Below are 18,041 nucleotides of genomic sequence, written 5' to 3'. Positions count from 1 at the left end.
TTCAATAGTATATGCCACCTTGTGTCTAAATCTTTGCAAGTTTAGAGTGTATTTGGCCTTAGAATATCTGCGGTTACTTAAGAGGACCTCTTACGGGGCACGTAACCCTTTCAAATACCAATGTCCTAGAGTTTGCAAAAGCTATATTTATACAGTGGGGTTAGGTTTTAAAATATAGGCACCTATGGGGACAACAGCATCACACATCTGTACAAATAGGCTCCTTAAATCTAGAAGACTGCTTTTGTCATGTCCAATTTTTGCTATGTGTGTATATATATATATATATACACATAGCTAGTATTTTAATAAATGTTCTCAGAAGTTATAACATTTAACATGTTTTACTGTTTGTAGTTTTTCATTATTTGGTTTTGAAGTATTTTATAATAAGGTTACATAATTAAAGAAATTGAAAAAGTCTGAATACTTTCTACATGCAATGCAGGGAGTCTGAGTCTATGCGTTTTGCATGTTGATTTGTTTATTCTCATCCAACAAAGACATATATGACAACCCCCAAGTCCACATCAGATCAGTAAATGGTAACTACCACGATGAAACATTTTCTAGTTTCTCTCTGTCTCCTTGGAACGTTTCTACATGCCTTGGCTCAATGCAGTGACTCTGAGTTTCAGCTGGAAGGAAATTATTTGTTGGGTGGACTTTTTGGTATTCATCATGATACTTCCCCTGTTTTGCATGACAGACCAGCAACCATCGACTGCTCCAGGTAAGTCTTATAATACATCTGAGGGATACCTTCCAAGGTGGAAAATAATTAATAAAAATGCATTGTGTACCAGATTATATCATAAAGACTTGCATTAAACATCGAGTAAATGGATATACACTGATCAGCCATAATATTATGACCACTGACAGTTAAAGTGAAGAACAGTGATTATCTTGTTAGAATGGCACAAGGCAGTGGGTGGGATATGCTAGGCAGCAAGTGAACACTGTCCTCGATGTTGATGTGTTGGAAGCAGGAAAAATCAGCAAGCATAAGGATGTGAGTGACTTTGACAAGGGCCAAATTGTGATGGCTAGACGACTCGGTCAGTGCATCTCCAAAACTACAGCTCGTCTGGGGGGGTTTCCGGTCTGCAGTGGTCAGGACCTACCAATAGTGGTCCAAGGAAGGAAAACCTATGAACTGGCGACAGGATCCTTAATACGGAGGGAAGGCTGGCCTGGGTGGTCTGAACCAGCAAAAGAGCTACTGTAGCTCAAATTGCTGAAACAGTTGAATAAATAGAAGGAGGAACCCTTAATAATCCTATCATTGATCCGAAACCTTATACACTCACAACCTTAATCAATAGAAACACATTAAGACACGGACACAGAAATGGATGAGGTTAAATATTATATTGTTGCGTAAGAAGCATAATAATGTGAAAACACCACGTCGCTCCCAAGCAGTGAAACGCGCAGCCAGGGAGGGGAAATAAATTCTGCATTTGACCCATTTTAGTGTTAGGAGCAGTGGGCTGCCATATGTATGGTGCATAGGAGTTAATGCTGGTTCTGTTGGAAAGGTGCCAGAGCACACAGTGCATCAGAGCCTGTTGCGTATGGGGCTGATGGATCATGTTTTTTTTTTTACATCATGTGGATGGCCTGGTGCGTGTGCGTCGCTTGCCTGGGGAAGACATGGCACCAGGATGCACCTTGGGAAGAAGGCAAGCTGGCAGAGGCACTGTGATGCTTTGGGCAATATTCTGCTGGGATACCTAGGGTCCTGCCTACCTAAATATTGTTGCAGACCAAGCACCCCTTCATGAAAACGGTATTCCCTAATGGCAGTGGCCTCTTTAAGCAGGATAATGCGCCCTGTCACACTGTAAAAATGGTTCAGGAAAGGTTTGAGGAACACAACAAGTTCAAGGTGTTGACTTGGCCTGCAAATTCCCCAGATCTCAGTCCAACTGATCCGTGGGATGTGCTGGATAGTCAATTCCAATCCATGGAGGCCCCACCTCGCAACTTACAGATCTTAAATGATCTGCTGCTAACCTCTTGGTACCAGACATCACAGCACACCTTCAGAGGTCTAGTGGAGTCCATGCCTCGACGGGTTAGGGCCGTTTTTGCCACAACAAGGGGGCCTACACATTATTAGGAAGGATGTCATAATCTTAAGGCTGATTGGTATAGATAGTGGCACATTCCCTGCAAATCTAACTGTATTATTGCTATATCATCAAACTTGAATTCTTTGTTCAGACAAATGTACTTGAAACATGAGTGTAATCCTAACTTTATTTTCTCTGTCCGCAGTAAAACCTTCATTCCTTCAAGTTATCGGAGGTTTCAGTTGATGAGATTCTCTGTAGATGAAATCAATAACTCTACCAAACTCCTACCAAACGTATCTCTCGGCTATGAGATATTTGACCAGTGCTCAGATACACACAATTTCCCAGGCATTTTTAACTACATATCAGTAAATGACTCGGTCCAACCTTGGGGTGACCCGCACGTGACTCTGTCCAAAGTGACGGCAGTGGTCGGTCCTTATACAAGCGCTAAGGCCATGACTGTAGCCCCACTCTTTACGATGAATCGTATTCCTATGGTAAGTTTCCCAAATGGATCAAATAATAAAATCTGTTTTATGTACATTTATAAAAACTGGTGGTAACTTTTAATGTTGCACTAAAAATTGTGACCTTTTTTTCTAATACTCTAACAGATCAGTTATGGGGCTGCTAGTTCTGACTTCTCAAGAAAACAGAAATTTCCCTATTTCCTGCGAACAGTGCAACCCAGTAAAGATGTCATTGAATTGATTGTTAAGATTCTGCAGCACTTCAACTGGCGCTGGGTTGCTTTCCTTTACATTAACGATGATTATGGCAACAATGGCCTTGAATTATTCATGAAGAACATTAAGGATACTAACATCTGCCTGGCATACCACAAAGGTCTCGATCAACATACAGTCCACCCCCAAATATTCAAACAATTAAAGGAACATACAATAGCTGCCATCGTTGTTTTTGCTCCAGAATGGACTGCTGAAAATCTCATTAGGTCGGCAATAAACGAGAATATCACCAACAAAGTGTGGATAGCATCAGATGCATGGTCCTTAAACAAGAAGCTCCGGAAGGAGAAAGGAATCAGAAATATTGGCACTGTCATCGGGGTTTCTGAACAAGGACTGACAATACCTGGTTTCAGCGATTTTATCCATTCTTCCCGAAGACAGACTCATTGTGAAAATGCAACACAAAATACATATTGTAATCAGGCTTGCAACTACAGCAGCCTAAGCGCAGAAGATGTCCTTGCTGCCGACCCATCTTTTAATTTTCCTGTTTATTCTGCTGTATATGCCATCGCTCATGCCATACACAATGCCTTGCAATGTGGATCCGGCAGATGTAATGAGAATATCACAGTGTATCCATACATGGTAAGCACACAAATAATTTGATCATTCATTAAATGTATTCTTGGAGATTTATGCTTACCAGGTTTATCTTACAGACATACCTATTGCATTGTAATGATTTAATCTAATGTAATGATGCACAATCTAATAAACAACCTTAAAACTCTAAAGGGGTCGGACCTCCCTCCAGAAATATTTTTTAACCTCTTAATTTATGTTCATTTATGGATAAATGAAGTAATCTGAACTTGTTTCCCCCCACATCAGGTTCTAGCGGAGCTAAAGAAGTCAAACTTTACACTTTTAAATCAAAGCATTCGGTTTGATAAGAATGGTGACCCTAACTACGGATCATATTCTATCATTTACTGGAACCACAGTGGTGATGCAGAGGAGATCGGATTTTATCATTTTAAACAATCAGCCAATTTATCCATCAATGAAAGCAAAATTCAGTGGTACAAAGATGGAGAAGTAAGTTGTTTCGTCCGTTTTATAAGTTTACTATATGCTGACTTGAAAATACTTTGGTAATACTGTTCAGAAGACCACATCTAATACATTATGAGTGCATTTTGAATTGTATTATTATCAGTGTTGGAAGAATACTCTGATCCTTTACATAAGTAAAAGTACAAATATTATGGTCTTAAAATACTCCACTACAAGTAAAAGTACAAACATATAAGCATCTAAATGTACTTTAAAACAAGAAGCACTCATCCTGCACAATGGCCCACTTCAGAATAACATAAAGTACAGAAGTATTTTCTGATAAATGAACTTCAAGTATCATCAGTTCTCGTTCCCAAGCCCTCACTCTTAACGTCGGAATTCATGAATGGTTCTTCAATAAATTACTATTTGAATGACACAAATGACTCCATGTTAACTTGCTCATATTTAATGGTATTACATTTGTCTTGAGCAGCACACCTTTTTTCTGATTTGTCATACATTGATCCTACAAAAAATATGTGTCAATGTCATTTAACCTATAAAATGTATGCTGAAATAATTACTTCATAGTGCTACACACCGTCTTTATTTTCTTTATCAAAGTCCAATTTCCTTTGAATTATCTACAGTGTTAAGTGACTCAATGACTTCAAACCATACTGGCAGCAGTGTATTATAACCATGGATGAGTAGGACATACCACTTTTATTTGATTTAACTTATTTTGAAATTTGATATAAATATCTATAAGATGTGAGTTGAGTTCTGACTGCTGACCCGGCAATAAGAAGCCACTGGATCCAAAATGAATGAGTACCCTAACCCAACACTAGCAGTTATAGTTAAATCCATTATGCTACACCATTACTTTAGTAGATTAGCTTAGCTTCTATCTTGGCTCTCTTTCCTCCCCTCCTGTTGCTGTCACTTTGCCCGATTTGGTCTGACAGGTAGGCTTGGTTTTCAGATAATAAAAAAAGTGTAGCCAAGTTCTTGAAAGATAGAACTTGTGGTACCTCATGGGTAAATATTAGCATACTATTAGTTCTTATTCCAAATTACACACCCATCTGTCAACCTCTAGATTATTTGTCATCGATAGACTCAATTATAAGTCACATCTAAAATATTTTATGACTGTTGGTTTACGGCATCAAAAAGGATTATGTTTGTTCATGAGTCTAGCCCATTAAGTCTTAGCAGGAATGTGTTGATGAGTGTAAGCTAAATACAGATTTTAAATGTAGTAGTAGCATATCAGAGGATATTTGGCTGGAATGTTTATAAATAATTCTCAATTGTGAATTCAAATTACAAATCTATTCAATATTTTTAAGCTCTTTAGGTATAAATACTGCCATTCCTCTATCATTTATATATGTATCCTCCCCTGACAGTGTTCTCTTGTACTTTCCTCTCTACTCTTTGCACTTACTTTAATGATAAATAATTGTTTTGTGCAGGTGCCTATTTCAGTGTGTTCCAAAGAATGTCTTGATGGATATTTGAAAAAGGATACTGGAACCCACAGATGCTGCTTCGATTGCAAAATCTGTCCAAATGGAACTTATGTCAACAAGTCAGGTAAGTTATGATGAAGAGGATTAGTAAAAACTGTGCTGTCACTCTGGCTATGATGGGAACTCATTATAAAAATGTTTCTAGGGCTAAAAAGGTTTAACATGATTTATGTTGAGTGGATATCTTTATGAAGGCTCGCTTTACAATTACCTATAGGGTATATCAGCGTAAAGCAAGTTTGAAATTAACTTTTTTGAGGACATTTCCAAAGTGAATCGTAATATTTACAAATTGTGTTTCTCTCGTGTAAAAACAGGGGATGCCTCCAAGTGTCTCGACTGCAAGGAGACAGAATGGTCTGCAGCAGGAAGTACAGCATGCAACCTGCGGGTGGTGGAGTACATCCCGTTCACAGACACCGGGGCTGTACTGATCATGGTCGGGGCCTGGGCCTTGGTGGGCTTCACACTCACCGTATCTGTTCTGTTTGCCATCAACTACAACACACCTGTTGTCAGATCTGCTGGGGGACCAATGTGCTTCCTGATTTTAGGCTGCCTCAGTCTGTGTAGTATAAGTGTGTTCTTTTACTTTGGAAAGCCAACAACTTCCTTTTGCAACCTGAGGTTCTTACCATTTCTCTTGTTCTACACGGTTTGTCTGGCCTGTTTCGTTGTGCGCTCTTTTCAAATTGTTTTCATTTTCAAAATTGCCAGCAGGTTCCCCAAACTCCACGGTTGGTGGATTAAATATCATGGACAATGGCTGGTCATCACTGCGGCATTCAGTATTCAGGCACTCTTACTTCTTATTGGCTATTCTTGTGCCCCTCTTGAGACCACCAAGGAAAGAAGTTGGTACCCAGACAAAACCATACTTGGTTGTGACATTAATCTCAAAGCCACCACTGGTCCTGTGCTTTTACTCTTGTCTTTGTGCTCCTTTTGCTTCATTTTCTCCTACATGGGAAAAGACCTCCCAAAAAATTACAATGAGGCTAAAGCAATAACCTTCTGTCTGCTCCTGCTGATCCTCACATGGATCATATTTGCTACTGTGGTTTTGCTTTACCGTGGAAAGTACATCCCAATACTTAACGCTCTGGCCATACTCTCCAGTCTCTACTCCTTTTTGATGTGGTACTTCCTCCCGAAATGCTACATCATTGTTTTTCAATCGTACAAAAATACACAGGAATACTTCCAAGGAATCATTCTGAATTATACCAAAACAATCAGCCAGTAAAGGCTTAAAGTAAATATATGTTACTGTTTATAGAAGAAATATTGTGCTTCAAGCCCTCTGATTTACGAAAATTATGATAATGCACTACAGTTTGCAAAACATGTTTCCAGAGTATATAAATGAGTGTATACTGTGGAAACACTGAACAGATCCGGAGCTGATGGTAACTTTATCCCTGCATGGGAATGATCAATCAGGGAAAGTTCTCATTTTTCTCTCTGCCACATTTACGGGAGAAAATATCAGATTTTGGGCAATCACAGCTGACGTTTATGAAAATTAGTTTTATATAAATTGTATTTATGGTATTATGTGACTTAATTACAGTTTTTTTGCATCTGTTCTGTGTTTTTGTTTTGTTTGTCCCTTCACTGACCTTTTTATTGTTTTTTACATTCTAACACCTATGGTCAATGGGAACTTTGTTTGACTTTAGTTTTTCTTTGGCAATCGCAACTTCATTTGTATTTGTCATGGCTCAATTAAGTCCTTTTATTATCTTATTTAAGAGGTTCTACTAACATACATTTCTCATTTGGTGGTGAACTGTTTTTTTAAGGAGATTTCTAACTAATTAACTGTCTTTGCGGCTGTGCATTCTCTGTCTATTTCTGATTTTATTACCTACTAGAACTGTTAATATCACATCAATTGGTTTACTTTTCTTCTCTTTTTCAAGGGGTATCTTATTCTACCTACAGCATGGGGTCTAATTGTGAAAGACAGGCCCCATTTCTTGTGCAAATATCAATACATTCTTTTTGATACTCTGAAGATAAAACAGTGGATCATTTCAGAAATGAAGAGACTGTTGCTGATATTCACCACCTCACCACACGAGGGAGCCACTTCACTATGACGCTTTCTACAAGCTGGGATAAAGCTAAACCCTGGAAATACTGTGTAACACAACATGTTGTCTTGTGAATAAAATTGCTGTGCTTAATGTCAGTTTATGTGTTGATTTTTCACATATTCAGTTCACACTTCAAGATGTAACCAATCCCCTGGAGTAAAAAAAACGGGGACAATTTTACCGTATCCCCTTTTTTTCAGGTGTCTGTGTTAGAATCTTTCTGTATTCTGTATGACACTTGTAGTCCACCTTTTTAGAAATATAATGTAATCGTTCATTAGTTTATTGTCTAAATGTTCTGCAAGTTGCAGGTTTTGTAAATAGTTTTTTATCATTTCCCCAAAAAAAGGAGCTTTTGCCTCTTGATTTGACTTATTAATAGAATATTTTGTAATAGTTATTCTATCCATTGTTGAAGGCTCACTCATTAACTGAACTTAAAGAAATAAGATACATTACAATAATTTAGGATACTTTATTTAGCAATAACCTTTTTACAAAGATAATGTAGATATTACTCAACAACCCTCAACAGTGTATTTACCAAAGCTGAAAATCTCAACCTTCATAAAGATCATGTGTTTTGAAGGGATATCTAATTCTATTGCATTCTTTAACACATTTATCTTATGTTTAGCCTTTATGTTTATAATTTATATGTATCATTTATTTTAATTAAAATAACAGAGTAACTCATGTTGATAAAAAATTTCAAAGAAGCGAGCATAAATCCAATATGAATAAGAACAATTTTTACACCTGGTATCACCGCTGGTTGGACAAATTAAACTCCTTCAGACTTCAAAAATGAAAAAAACTTGTGTATTACTTCTGGAGCTTCTACCTGTGTAGGCAGGATAAAAGACCAAGGTTCGGGCGGGATTGGTCCACGAGGAATCTTGAAAACAGGCCTACTTAACGATTTAATCTTCGGTCAAGAGCAAATCCAAGGTAGATTAAGCTAAACATAATACTCGTACATGTGGCATTTCATGGACCCAAAGACCTGGTAAGCTTTTTGCAACGGATTTGTGGGTCCTCCTCCACGATACGGAACGTAATAACCTTGCTTATGCAACCTAATCATCCATACATCGGGATCTGTTACAAAACTAGGAAATCAATGGAGAGGTAATGCCTTGGATTCAACAAAATGTAGGTTTAAACTCAATTGAGTTTCTCTTTGTCTCTGGACGTTCTACCCTGCCAAGAGCACCTCATGTTCGGTGAAGGGCATTATTTATTGCCGTGGGATGTTTCACATCCTGTTGTTTCTAACAGCCGTGTTATGGTAAAGAAACGGGTGAAACAACATCACAAACTTAGCAGTCCTGTATCAGATCATACTTTACGGAAGAGACTGTACCGCAAGCGTCAAATTATTGTGGCCGGATTTTAACCCGAGCCAACCATGAGTTAACACCTTACACGAAATAACCTTTTCCATGAGTCCTTTTTTCATCGTGCTGGTTGATCTGAAAATACGACTGGACCAAGTAATTAACTCCTTTCAGGTTTATGAGATCCGTAGGAAACCCTTTCCCCCTGCCCCCCTTCGGCAAGTAGACCATATCTCATCTTCCTTCTCCATTTTGACCCGGCCAGAGACTGAAGAGGGACCGACCTGTGACAAGACAGTGCAGCGTTGGTCCGACAGTCTGACTCTGCTCTCCGCCACTGCTTTGGCCCTCACGGAGTGGTTTTGTGTTTGAGGAGGACGATATAAACACACACACTGACGCGGTCATTTGCTACATCGGCAAATGCATCGATGACGTCGTGCCGCGGATTACTGTAAAGGACATTCCCAAATGAGAAGCCCTGGATAAACGGCGAGGTCCGAGCTAAACTTAAAGCACGGGCCATCGCGCACAGCGGCGGTGATTTGGATGAGTACAGGAATTCCAGGTATGCACTCCGGAGAGCTATTAGCAGTGCGAAAAGACAATACAGGGACAAGGTGGAGTCGAACTACAAGGGCTCCAACGCCAGAAATATGTGGTCTGGACTAAAAACAATAACAGACTACAAAAGGACAACGAGTGGTGCTGAGGAAGTGTCTGCATCTCTCCCAGATGAACTGAACACATTTTATGCACGCTTTGAGAAGCCCCCGGCTGTGGAGGCACCAAAGGCCCAGGATCCCTGCTCACTGGTTTTAACCAGTGCAGATGTGTGTAGATCTCTGAAATGAATCAACACACACAGGGCTCCAGGACCTGATGGTATCCCTGGCCGTGCTCTCAAGGTGTGTGCAGTTCAGCTGGCAGATGTGTTCACAGACATTTTCAATAGGTCACTGCTCCAGTCTGTAGTCCCCACATGCTTTAAAGAGTCCATCATTGTCCCTGTCCCCAAAAAGACAAAACCCATCTGCCTCAATGACTACCGCCCAGTTGCACTCACCTCCAACATCATGAAGTGCTTTGAGCGGTTAGTCAAAACTTTTATCACCTCCTCCCTCCCTGACTCACTGGACCCCCTGCAGTTTGCCTACAGAGCAAACAGGTCCACGGATGATGCCATCTCCCTCACCCTCCACACTGCCCTCTCCCACCTGGACCAGAGGAACACTTATGTGAGAATGCTGTTCATTGACTACAGTTCAGCATTCAACACCATTGTGCCCTCCAAGCTCATCATTAAGCTCAGGGACCTTGGGCTCAACAGCGCCCTCTGTGACTGGATCATGAGCTTCCTGACGGGCAGATCCCAGGCAGTGCGGATGGGGAACATCACATCCTCCACCTTGACCCTCAACACCGGAGCCCCTCAGGGTTGTGTGCTCAGCCCTCTCCTCTACTCCCTGTTCACGCACGACTGCGTGGCCACACACAGCTCCAACACCATCATCAAGTTTGCTGACGACACGACCGTCATCGGCCTGATCACAGACGGCGACGAGACGGCGTACAGAGAGGAGGTCAGAGCCCTGACATCTTGGTGCCAGGACAACAACCTCCATCTCAACGTCAGCAAAACAAAGGAGCTGATTGTGGACTACAGGAAGAGGCAGAGAGAAGCACACACACCCATCACCATCGACGGGACTCCTGTGGAGAGAGTCAGCAGCTTCAGGTTCCTCGGGGTTAACATCAGTGAGGACCTGACATGGACACATCACACCAGGGTCATATCCAAGACGGCTCGACAGCGGCTCTTCTTCCTCCGCAGGCTGCGGAAGTTCAACATGGACTCCAGGATACTCTGCAACTTCTACAGGTGCACCATCGAGAGTATCCTGACTGGCTGCATCACCGCCTGGTATGGCAGTTGCACCGCCCTCAACCGTAAGACTCTACAGAGGGTGGTGAAAACTGCTCAGCACATCACCAGGACGGAGTTGCCATCCATGGAGGACCTCTACACCCAGCGGTGTAGGAAGAAGGCCGGTAGGATATTAAAGGACCCCCATCACCCCAGCAACAATCTGTTCTGTCTGCTGCCGTCTGGCAGACGGTACCGCAGCATCCGGACCAAGACCACCAGACTCAGAGACAGTTTTATACCACAGGCTATAAGACTACTGAACTCCTGAGCTGTGTGAATGTCTACTCACATCTGTTTATAGTACACACATACATATATATATATATTATACACATCTGCCATACATATCTGTTTATAGTACACATATCTATATATTATACATATCTGTTTATAGTACACATATCTATATATTATACATATCTGCCATATACATCTGTTATACATAATATATGCATCTGTCCATACCTCCTCATTCAACAGTGTAAAGTATTTAAATACTTTCAATGTATTCCACATATGTATATATTTCACATCCTCAAATCTGTATTGTTGATATTGTAAATATTCTTCTCTCTTTTTCACTATTTTATTTATCTTTTGCACCATGTATGTTGAGTTGTTGGAGGAGCACGCGACATAAGATTTTCATTGCCAACATATACGCTGTATCTGCTGTGCATATGACAAATAAAAACCTTGAAACCTTGAAACCTTGAAACATTCATTTATTTAGGCTGGCTAATAATAATTATATTAAAAAGAATACAGTTATTTTTGATCATTTTGTACTCATGCTGATAGCGATTTAAATATGTTTTAAGCTTTTGCACCTACTTAACTTTAGTTCTAGTTATTGTCTACCGTATTTACGATTAATCAACATGTTATATGTGTGGGGGCTTTTAGGTTGAGAAACATTAATGTCACCACATGTAGGCGCCACTTGACATCGCTTTGATACTGTCTACATACTACAGACACACCTTGAAAATACGTAAAAATATGTTTCTGTATCGAGTTTAAAATGATTACCCATCCATCAGTGATTTAATTATTTCTATTGTCATTGTACAGGGAAATAGCTGTAATGACATTACACAGATGTGAATACTTCATGTCAATCAGGTTTTGTGAGGGCAACATTTTAGTATTCACCTCGTCTTTCTACCAACTGGTCTTAGATATGCCTTTATATTGTCAATCAATAAAGACATGTTCTCAGTGTGGGACATGTATTAGCTTTTTTGATCACATCTGCTGATAACAGATAGTACATTGATCCATTTACTATGGACTTATCAGTTAAGTTTTTAGTTGTGGTTTAAGTCTTGTTCAAGTTGTCACATCTATTTGATAGCTACCATTGAAAGTATAAGCATAAAGTTGAAATGAATGTAAAAATTGAAACAAAAAAAGCACTATATTTAGAAAATCAAACTTCTTAACACAAACTGATTAAATGTTGTACTGTCAAGCTACTGATTAGAAGGTGAGCTCTTGAAAGTGCAAGCAGTCCCTGCTAATCATCAAAACGCAATGTTTGTCAGTATACTCACTTCACATGCCTTCTATAAAATGGTTTAATTATTTGTTTTATCAAACATCACATCACTTTGTCACCTCTCTGTCCTGCAGATGAGGTCCCCAACTTTCCTACCAAGCAGAAATGCGTCCCTATCAGGAGGTTGCCTGTATTCAAACTTAGTCCGGCATGGCCTGGCCATCTGTCATTGTCACCCACAGAGTTATTGCAAATGACCTGTGTGGTCAAATCTTAACTCATCCATATCTTATTTGTAAGAGGATGTAGCATTTGAGCATAAACCAACGATACCGGGTTGAATTTATGAATACATAAATTTTGTGTGTATTTGCTTGTGACCGTGTGTGATCTTAGACCCTAGGTTGTTAGATCTAAATTAAACTCCTTCAAACTTAATAAATTGAAAAACAACTTTTGTATTATTTGTTCAACTGGGTATTCTTTATCTAGGTTTAGGATGGATAAATATCTGATCTCATTTAGGTGATATTTGTGCAGAAATACAGAAAATGATTAAAGGTCCACAGAGTTTTTAGTAGCACTACATATAGTACATTTGTCATCTTGGCTAAAGGAGGAATTATCACAAAAGGTCCAGATTTATTCATAATAAACATAATACAGGTTAGTGCTTTACATATTGGTACATTTCATGTAGCCACCAAAGAGAGCCTGCAGCCTAAAGGCTTTTTGCATACTGATTTGTGAATCCTCCTCCAACCATTTACAGGAAATGTAATAAACCTGATGTTATGCATTACCTAAGTCATGCACACTAACACTTTGGGATTGCTGTTACAAGCATAGCATTGATTAATCAATGGCAGAGGCTAATGCCATTGGAGTTCACATCAAATTGGTAGAAAGTATTTAAAACAATGAAACAATTTCTAGTTTCTCTTTGTCTCATGGGAACGTTTCTACATGCCTTGGCCCAATGCAGTGCGCCAGACTCTGATTTTCGGCTGGAAGGAGATTATTTATTGGGTGGACTTTTTGATATTCATCACGATGATGACCCTGTTTATCATGACAGACCAGAAGCCGCTGAATGCTCCAGGTGAGTATTTTAAGAAATCTGGGTTGATAACTTCAACTCACTCACAAACTTATAGCAATCTCCAAATGTAACAGATCATAACCTTTACGAGAATTGAGAGCTGTACCTCAACTGCTAGATCAAGAGTTTGTGGCACATTTCGACCCTCACTCAATCCATTTGAGTTCCTATACACCATTACATGTTACATTACATCCTGTATCCATGAGATCCTTTTTGTATCATCTGTGTCTGTGTTGACATCTGAAAACTGATCATGTTGATTGTTGTGTCTATTCTCTGCACAGTAAACCCTTCAATCTCCCAAGTTATCAGAGGTTTCAGCTGATGAGATTCTCCGTGGAGGAAATCAACAACTCTACCAACCTCCTGCCAAACGTATCTCTCGGCTATGAGATATTTGACCATTGCTCAGATTTACACAATTTTCCAGGAATTTTGCAACTCCTCTCAGTCAATGGTTTGATCAAACCTTGGGGTGAACAACACAAGAATCCGTCCAAAGTCAAGGCAGTGGTCGGCCCCTTTTCAAGCACTAACACCCTGACTGTAGCCCCACTCTTCATGAGGAATCTCATTCCTTTGGTAAGTTCGCTAACTATTCTGTTTTAGCAGTTATAACAATCAGTCATATACATATAGTATTGACATTTTAAATGTTACATTTATGTCAAATTAATGGTGAGAATTGTGATAATTACTCCATAATTCCTTTGCCAGGTCAGTTATGGAGCTGCATCCTCTGCCTTGTCAAAGAAAGTGAAATTTCCCTCTTTCCTGCGAACAGTGCATTCCAATAAAGAAGTCATAAATTTGATTGTTAACATTTTGAAGCACTTCAACTGGCGCTGGGTTGCTTTTCTTAACAGTGATGATGCTTATGGCATTGATGGCTTGGAATTGTTCAATCAGAGGATAAAGGATACTGAAATCTGCATGGCATACACCAAAGGTCTCAACGACGATACAAATGGGATCCAAATATTCCAACAGATAGAGGCACAGAAGATACACACCATTATTGTTTTTGCTCCGAAAAGCACATCCGAAGCTCTCATTGAATCGGCAATACGACTGAATGTCACCAAAAAGGTGTGGATTGCAGGGGACACCTGGTCCTTAAGCAAAAAGCTCCACAAGATGAAAGGAATCAAAAATATTGGTACTGTAATCGGAGTGTCTCAGCCAGTAGTGACAATACCTGGTTTTAGCGATTTCATCTATTTTTCCAGAAATCAGACTGATTGTGAAAATGCAGAAAAAAAAGAGTTTTGTAATCAGGCTTGTACCTGCAGCAGCCTGAGCGCAGAACAAATCCTTTCCGTGGACCCTTCTTTTAATTTTCCCGTTTATTCTGCTGTTCATGCCATTGCTCATGCCTTACACAATGCCTTGCAATGTGGATCCGGCAGATGTAATAGCAATATTACAGTCCATCCATATATTGTAAGTACACAAATAATTGATTTATTTTTATTAATGTGTTTGATGGCTTTAACCTGCAGCAAGGAATGTCATAACTCTAAGGATGTATCTGTCTTTTGTAATCACACAGCATTTATAACTGTACATTCTCATAGAAAAATTAAAGATGTTGACAATGTCTGACAAATAATATCAGGAAAACCTTTCAGAGATAGAGAAAGAGAAAAACAGATGTATAAAAATGCATCCAACAAATCTGAAAACAAATAAACTGACGGTCATATGATGTTGTTCACCCACTCCAGGTGCTTGCTGAGCTGAAGAAGTCAAACTTTATATTTTTAAATCAAAGTATTCAGTTTGATGAGAATGGCGACCCCAGGTTTGGATCCTATTCTATAGTGTTCTGGAATCACAGTGGTGAAGCAGAGGTGATCGGTCAATATCGTTTTCACCCATCAATTGAGTTCTACATCTACGATAGCAGAATTCAGTGGTACACAGACGGAAAAGTAAGTGTTTTTCTTAACCAAATCCTGTTGTTTTTTACCCTTTCTCCACAGAGATGTATGTGTCTGCAAAACACATTAGTTTTGAATTTACAGTGGCAAAATATATTATCAAGAAAATAAAAAGTTGGAGGAACAATTTCAGCAAATGTCTTAAGCTCAGTTTACAAAATATGATGTTCACATTAAACAAATGTTGTGAAATATTGGGAAAAGTCATGCAATGTGACTCACACTTCCCTTGTTTGCCCCATCCCTGACAATGTTCTTTTCGCTTAAGTAATTAATTATCTTGCACAGGTGCCTACTTCAGTGTGTTCCCAAGAATGTCAAGTAGGATTTTCAAAAAAGCAAGAGGGAATGCACAAATGCTGCTTCAATTGTTTGATCTGCCGGAGTGGAACATATGTCAACATTACAGGTGAATTATTATTACCCAAAAACATCTTGGGAAAGCTTGCAGTGTAAGAGATTGATATACAAATGTAACACTACACTACCTCAATTGTCTGTTATTTTATGTTACCAAAATCTTCAACTTAATTGTATTTTTTGCCTAAAAATCTCTGACCAAAAAAACACACGCCTAAGCTAACACATCGTTTTTATTCGGTCTTATTCAATTTATGCACTCTGATAATTAAAAGGACTAAATATTTGTTATAAATATCATCACCAAAGCCCCCCAAAACAGTTAAGATGTACAACTCGTCTTTCTCCCTTGTAAAACAGAGGATGCCTACAGCTGTATCAACTGTAAGGTGACAGAATGGTCTGCAGCAGGAAGTACATCATGCAACCTGCGGGTGGTGGAGTACATCCCGTTCACAGACACCAGGGCTATACTGATCATGGTCGGGGCCTGGGCCTTGGTGGGCTTCACACTCGCCGTATCTGTTCTGTTTGCCATCAACTACAACACACCTGTTGTCAGATCTGCTGGGGGACCAATGTGCTTCCTGATTTTAGGCTGCCTCAGTCTGTGTAGCATAAGTGTGTTCTTTTACTTTGGAAAGCCAACAACTTCCTTTTGCATCCTGAGGTTCTTACCATTTCTCTTGTTCTACACGGTTTGTCTGGCCTGTTTTCTTGTGCGCTCTTTTCAAATTGTTTGCATTTTCAAAATAGCTGCCAAGTTCCCCAAACTCCACGGTTGGTGGATTAAATATCATGGACAATGGCTGGTCATCACTGCGGCATTCAGTATTCAGGCACTCTTACTTCTTATTGGCTACAGTTTTAATCCCTTGAAGCCCTTTAATGAAACAATTTGGTACCCAGACAAAATCATACTTGGTTGTGACATTAATCTCAAAGCCACCTCTGGTCCTGTGCTTTTACTCGTGTCTTTGTGCTCCTTTTGCTTTATTTTCTCCTACATGGGAAAAGACCTCCCGAAAAATTACAATGAGGCCAAAGCAATAACCTTCTGTCTGCTCCTGCTGATCCTTACCTGGATCACCTTTGCTACTGCATATGTGCTTTACCATGGAAAGTACATCCCAATACTAAATGCTCTGGCCATACTCTCCAGTCTCTACTCCTTTCTCTTGTGGTATTTCCTCCAAAATGCTACATCATCATTTTTCAATCCCACAGAAACACACATGAGTTCTTCCAAGGACTCATTCAGAATTATACCAAAACAATCAGCCAGTAGAGGCTTGAGTAAATATGTGTCTCTACAGAAGTGATGTCCTTCGAATAATTGCTTTATTTTTTGGAGTACTTTTTAAGCTTCTTTTAAAAGTTTGGACTGTTTGATGTATTTGTTGTACATTTGTTTTTGAAGAGTATGTTAATAATCTTGGCCTTTAAATGAGCTAGAACAAGACGTAATTACAGATATACAACATTCCCTACTCATAAACAGAGACTTTTGTTAAAGATTATGTGGACTTTTTGTTTTTGGAAGATGCCTTTGATGCAGAATTCTGCCTTCCTGTGACACTAAGACAAGGCATATTTAAAAGACACCAAACTGTGTATGTCACATTGAAGGATTAACAATAATATTGGAAATGTTTGTATTTGTTTACTACCATTGAAGTTGGTTCAAAAAGATCATAAACACTATGCCAGGAAGAATTCAAATTCTGGTGAGAGCCTGAAAATGTATCATGTTAATCTGCGTAGCCTTGGAACATTTTCATATTTCAAATGGCCTCTGTGGTATTAAATCATGCAAAGATCATTTGTAACAGGAGGTGGTCATCAGCATAAACCAAATATACTGGGTTAATTAAATTAATGTGTGTGTATTTGCCTGTGTTTAATCTTTGTGAGCTACCAAAGTCTACAACTGCACATGATGAGATTATTTCGAACAAAAAACATTCTTCTAAAGTCCTGTTTGATTTAAAAACTATTACTGAGACAACAATTTCTTGTTGGTTAAAGATCGGAAGTTGTTTTAGGTGTTTTAACAATGACGTATCAAGAAAAAAAATATTCTGAACATCATGATTGCATTTACAGCCTTTGGAGGGTGGAAGAAGTCCATGTGTTGTACAATGCGCAAGTGCATCATTTAAAGATAAAAGCATTTAGTAAATTAGTAAAAAAAAAAAAAAAAAAAAAAACATAGTAAATCTGTTTATACATTTAGAAATAGGTGAAAAACTTGATTTTTAAAAACAACATTATTAAGTTTGCTGTACATGATTGAATAATGTTGTGTTATCTCATTTAGTCAATTGCCTTGCTGCAACACACATTGTATATAATATAAAGCACTCACGTGGCAT

General features: G+C 39.1%; 2 protein-coding genes across 2 annotated transcripts; both read left to right on the top strand.

The window, feature by feature from the left end:
* The first annotated feature begins 557 nt into the window (after positions 1-557).
* Positions 558-7,582, top strand: LOC134874440 (taste receptor type 1 member 1-like). The gene is made up of 6 exons (XM_063898484.1): positions 558-733; positions 2,287-2,584; positions 2,702-3,427; positions 3,674-3,880; positions 5,329-5,449; positions 5,703-7,582. The coding sequence occupies exons 1-6, from the start codon at positions 558-560 to the stop codon at positions 6,629-6,631; spliced, it is 2,457 nt and encodes an 818-aa protein (XP_063754554.1). The 3' UTR covers positions 6,632-7,582.
* Positions 7,583-13,178: 5,596 nt separating this feature from the next.
* Positions 13,179-16,954, top strand: LOC134868715 (taste receptor type 1 member 1-like). Its single transcript, XM_063890019.1, is given in 7 exon segments — positions 13,179-13,360; positions 13,648-13,945; positions 14,081-14,806; positions 15,091-15,297; positions 15,595-15,715; positions 16,027-16,854; positions 16,857-16,954. Coding segments are annotated over 7 exon segments (2,460 nt in total).
* The last annotated feature ends 1,087 nt before the right edge of the window (positions 16,955-18,041 follow it).

This window comes from Eleginops maclovinus, chromosome 1, assembly GCF_036324505.1.
Source record: "Eleginops maclovinus isolate JMC-PN-2008 ecotype Puerto Natales chromosome 1, JC_Emac_rtc_rv5, whole genome shotgun sequence".
Classification (NCBI taxonomy): domain Eukaryota; kingdom Metazoa; phylum Chordata; class Actinopteri; order Perciformes; family Eleginopidae; genus Eleginops; species Eleginops maclovinus.
Note: the sequence above shows the minus strand (reverse complement) of the source record. Positions and strands in the feature narration are given on the sequence as shown.

Bases quoted from the DNA above. Each gene is read 5' to 3' on its own strand.
- LOC134874440 (XM_063898484.1), top strand. From the start codon at position 558: ATGAAACATTTTCTAGTTTCTCTCTGTCTCCTTGGAACGTTTCTACAT. The intron at 2,585-2,701 runs GTAAGTTTCCCA...ATACTCTAACAG, and splicing joins CGATGAATCGTATTCCTATG to ATCAGTTATGGGGCTGCTAG. The intron at 5,450-5,702 runs GTAAGTTATGAT...GTGTAAAAACAG, and splicing joins AACTTATGTCAACAAGTCAG to GGGATGCCTCCAAGTGTCTC.